At 45.5% G+C, this 3942-nt stretch overlaps 1 protein-coding gene across 1 annotated transcript; it reads right to left on the bottom strand.

The window, feature by feature from the left end:
• Positions 1-1352: 1352 nt before the first annotated feature.
• Positions 1353-2642, bottom strand: LOC145799450 (uncharacterized). The gene has a single exon (XM_082889036.1). The coding sequence runs from the start codon at positions 2640-2642 to the stop codon at positions 1353-1355; it is 1290 nt and encodes a 429-aa protein (XP_082745162.1).
• Between the last annotated feature and the right edge of the window lie 1300 nt (positions 2643-3942).

Raw genomic sequence — 3942 nt, forward strand, 5'->3', positions numbered from 1 at the left:
TGTTTGGCCAACAAAGCCGAATTAAACTATTGTAGGCACCGAAACCCCATACCACCATGCAATTTAGACTTGCACAATTGTTTCCAGATAGTCCAATGAATTTTACGGGTTTCCTCTTTTTGTCCCCACCAAAAGTTGCACACCATAGAATCAATTTCACGACACACTCCATCAGGAAGACGAAAACAGGACATAATGTAAGTGGGTATAGCTTGGGCAACAGGCTTAATTAGCACCTCTCTACCCGCAACCGATAATGATTTTTCCTTCCAACAATTTAAACGATGCCATACGCACTCCTTAACAAACCCCAAAACTGCGTGCTTAGAATGCCCCACACAATATGGTAACCCCAAACACTTTCCGTAAGTCGCCAGCGAACCCACCCCAAGAATGAATGTCACCCCTTGCTGAGTAGCCAAGGCCGTATTCTTACTAAAACAAATAGTCGATTTTTGGAAATTAATTTTCTGCCCCCATGCTTGCTCATACGTTTGGAGAATATCTCGTAACACACCCGTCTCATCTTCCTTAGCAGCTGTAAAAAGAAGACTGTCATCAGCAAAGAACAAATGTGACAATCGTGGACTACCCCAGCAAATTAAAATCCCGGCAAGCCGGTTCCCTGTCATAGCATGGGCGAGGAGCACCGACAGTCCCTCCGCACAAATAGTGAACAAATATGGCGAAAGTGGATCCCCTTGGCAGAGGCCTCTTGTTGGGTGAAACATTCTTGAAGGTTTCCCATTAACAAGAACGGAAAAAGATACTGTGGCCACACAATTCATGAGTAGTTGCACAAACCGTTGCGGAAAGCCTAACTGGAGCATCATGTGATGAATAAATGGCCATTCCACTCGGTCATAAGCTTTACTCATGTCAAGTTTCAGTGCAAGACAACCATCTTTTCCCGCCCTCTTGTTCTTAAGAAAATGGAACACTTCAAAGGCCACCAACGCATTATCGGTAATCAAACGGCCAGGAATAAAGGCACTTTGAGTGTCGGAAATAACAAATGGCAGCGCCTCATTAAGACGATTGGCCAACACTTTTGCAATGATCTTATAGACCACATTACACAAACTAATTGGCCGAAATTCTGACATTAGCTTGGGATTCTTAATTTTAGGAATCAGCACAATAAAAGTATGATTAATATGAGAAATCTCATCAACCCCATTCAACACCCCAAGCACCGCAGTACTCACACAGGACCCACCACTTGCCAAAAGTTTTGGAAAAATAATGCAGGCTTACCATCGGGCCCGGGAGCCTTCGTTGGATGCATTTGGAAGAGAGCATGGTGGACCTCAACTTCAGAAAAAGGTCTATTCAGTTGAGACACACTATGATCAGAAACTCTCGCCTGAATCAACTGCAAAAACTGGGTGCATATTCAGACCCTCACTCACCGAAAATAACTCCTGAAAGTAAGTCACAAAATTATCCTCCACCACACTTTGATCCTCCTGCCAAATTCCATTAGGATCAACAATCCCAGCAATCTTCTTCTTCTGATGTCGTTGGGTGGCCTTAGAATGAAAAAAAGAAGTATTACGGTCCCCATCCTTTAGCCAATTAGCTCGAGCACGTTGACCCCAAAAAATAGACTCCCGTTCTAAAATCTCATCAATATCACAGTGTAGCTTACACGCTTTTGCAACATCTTTCGGAAGATTGGAACTCAGCGTAAGCAACCGCTGTAAGTGATCGGTTTTCTCCTTCACCTGCCGCTTGACACACCTAAACACATTACGTTCCCACCGTCTCAACGAAGAACTTATAAGTGAAATATTAGAGACAAGACTCCAAACATCCGCGGTAGAAGAGGGCAACCAATTATCGGCTACTACTTGCTCACAACTGGCATTCCGTAACCACATAGCTTCAAACCGATACATGTGATAACAACGAGCATGAAATTGACGCTGTTCCGTAGCCCCACACAGGTCAACACAAATAGGTAGATGATCGGAGGATGTGCACGCCATAGGATAAACCTTTGCATGGGGAAACAAAAGTTGCCAAGCATCATTAGCTAGCCCACGGTCCAATCTCTCCCGATCCAAAGCATCGCCACTTCGGTTATTAGACCAAGTGAAGAGTGGCCCAACAAAACGCATATTAGCCAGGTGTGCATCTGCGATGACAGTTTGAAAATGTTCCATTTGTGATATACTACACCCCACTACACCACACTTCTCTTGACAGAACAAAATTTCATTAAAATCACCCGCACAAAGCCAAGGCATTTGGAAACATGTTGCTAGTCTTCGCAATAAGGCCCAAGAATGTTTCCGTTGTGCCATGTCCGAGTGTCCGTAAAACCCTGTAAATCTCCAAGGTTGTTCCCCCAAACCAGCTTCCACAAAGACATCAATATGACCAACCGAATAACTTTTCACACTAACCTGGATACCAGCAGGCCATAATAGTGCCAGACTGCCCGCAAGTCCAACTCGATTGACATAAAAACCATCACATAGTCCCAATTTTTGCCGAATCCCATCCATATGCTTCGTATCGAGCTTGGTTTCCATGAGAAAAACCAGCCCAGGAACTTCCTTTTTCAGTAAAAACCGAAGTGGTCGAATTGACTGTGGGTTCCCAAGCCCACGGCAATTCCTGCATAACACATTCATTGCGATCGGCGGGGCTGAACATCAGCCTCCACTGTTGGAATATTAGTATGTGGGTTGATATCATCACCCCCATGCACACACAAACGTTTACCAGCATTCATAGCCCAAGTCTCATCACGCTGAGGCACACCACAACTGACCACCTCCTCAATCACTCGCTTAGTCGCTGTAACAGTTGAGGTATCAGGCTGGGAATCCATATGCTGGCGGGCCACCCTCTTCCACTTCTTTTTAGGCAACACTGTTTCACCCAATGGGCTAGCCTCAACCACCATCAAAACATTAGGAGCAATGGGAGAAATTTGGGCCACCCGATCTGATTCAGTTAGATTGGGCTACACCCTGCCTAGGCCCAAAATGTTACGTTTAGAAGGAAGCCCAGGCCCCCCTTGTTCAGCAACCTCCCGTCCATTCATAAATTCAAACGGAGGTGAAGAGGGTGAAATTATGGTAAGCCCCGGATTAGTAGCCTTATGTACCTCATTTTCTTGACTGACTCCTTTAATCACGGGTAGCAGAATCTCTCTATCGTGTTTGTGCCGATCCCGACACCAGTCAGGTACCACAGCCACCGGAGCACAGGGTTGCGAAATACTTTGCGGTGCCCCCTCTCCCCTAGGCACAGGCTCAGAAACACTCTGCATCTGAGTCCCCTGACTAACAAAAGACCAAACCCCAACACCTCCAGTAATCAGAATAGCTATACGAGGCCCTTTGGCTTTGAAGGTATCCATTCTCAACCAGGCCCCATACTGCTACACATCAACCAGAGTTCCATCTACAGAAGAGAGTTTGGCATCACATTCTCGATCGCTATGGCCTAGCAATCCGCAAAAATGGCAAAAAATCGGGAGGTGCTCATATTTGAAATCCACCCAGAGAGGATCTGCAGCGGACAAAGATAATTTCATCCCCCGCCGTAGAGGCTTCCGAACATCAATAGCCACCCGAATCCGCATTATGCGGCCCCATGCAATGCCACCATCTTCAAAATCCATATCAATAAACTGCCCAATAGAATTGCCAACTATTTGACCAACCTCTTTATTCATAAGAATTAGATGAAGGTTGCAAACATGCACCCAGAATTGCACCGATGTCAATCAGATGTCTGAAGGTTGAACGTAGGGATCCATCTCTCCTAATATTAGAAGGTGCTTATCGAACGTCCAAGGGCTATTCAAAAACACGCGCCGTTTATCGACAACACGACCAAAGACGAAAACAAACAAGTTGTCACCAATGACTCGTACCTGCATTCCTTTGGTGGGTTGCCACACAGATAATAGAGTACTCTTCA

The sequence above is a fragment of the Camellia sinensis genome, chromosome 9 (genome assembly GCF_055761805.1).
Source record: "Camellia sinensis isolate YWXY chromosome 9, ASM5576180v1, whole genome shotgun sequence".
NCBI lineage: Eukaryota > Viridiplantae > Streptophyta > Magnoliopsida > Ericales > Theaceae > Camellia > Camellia sinensis.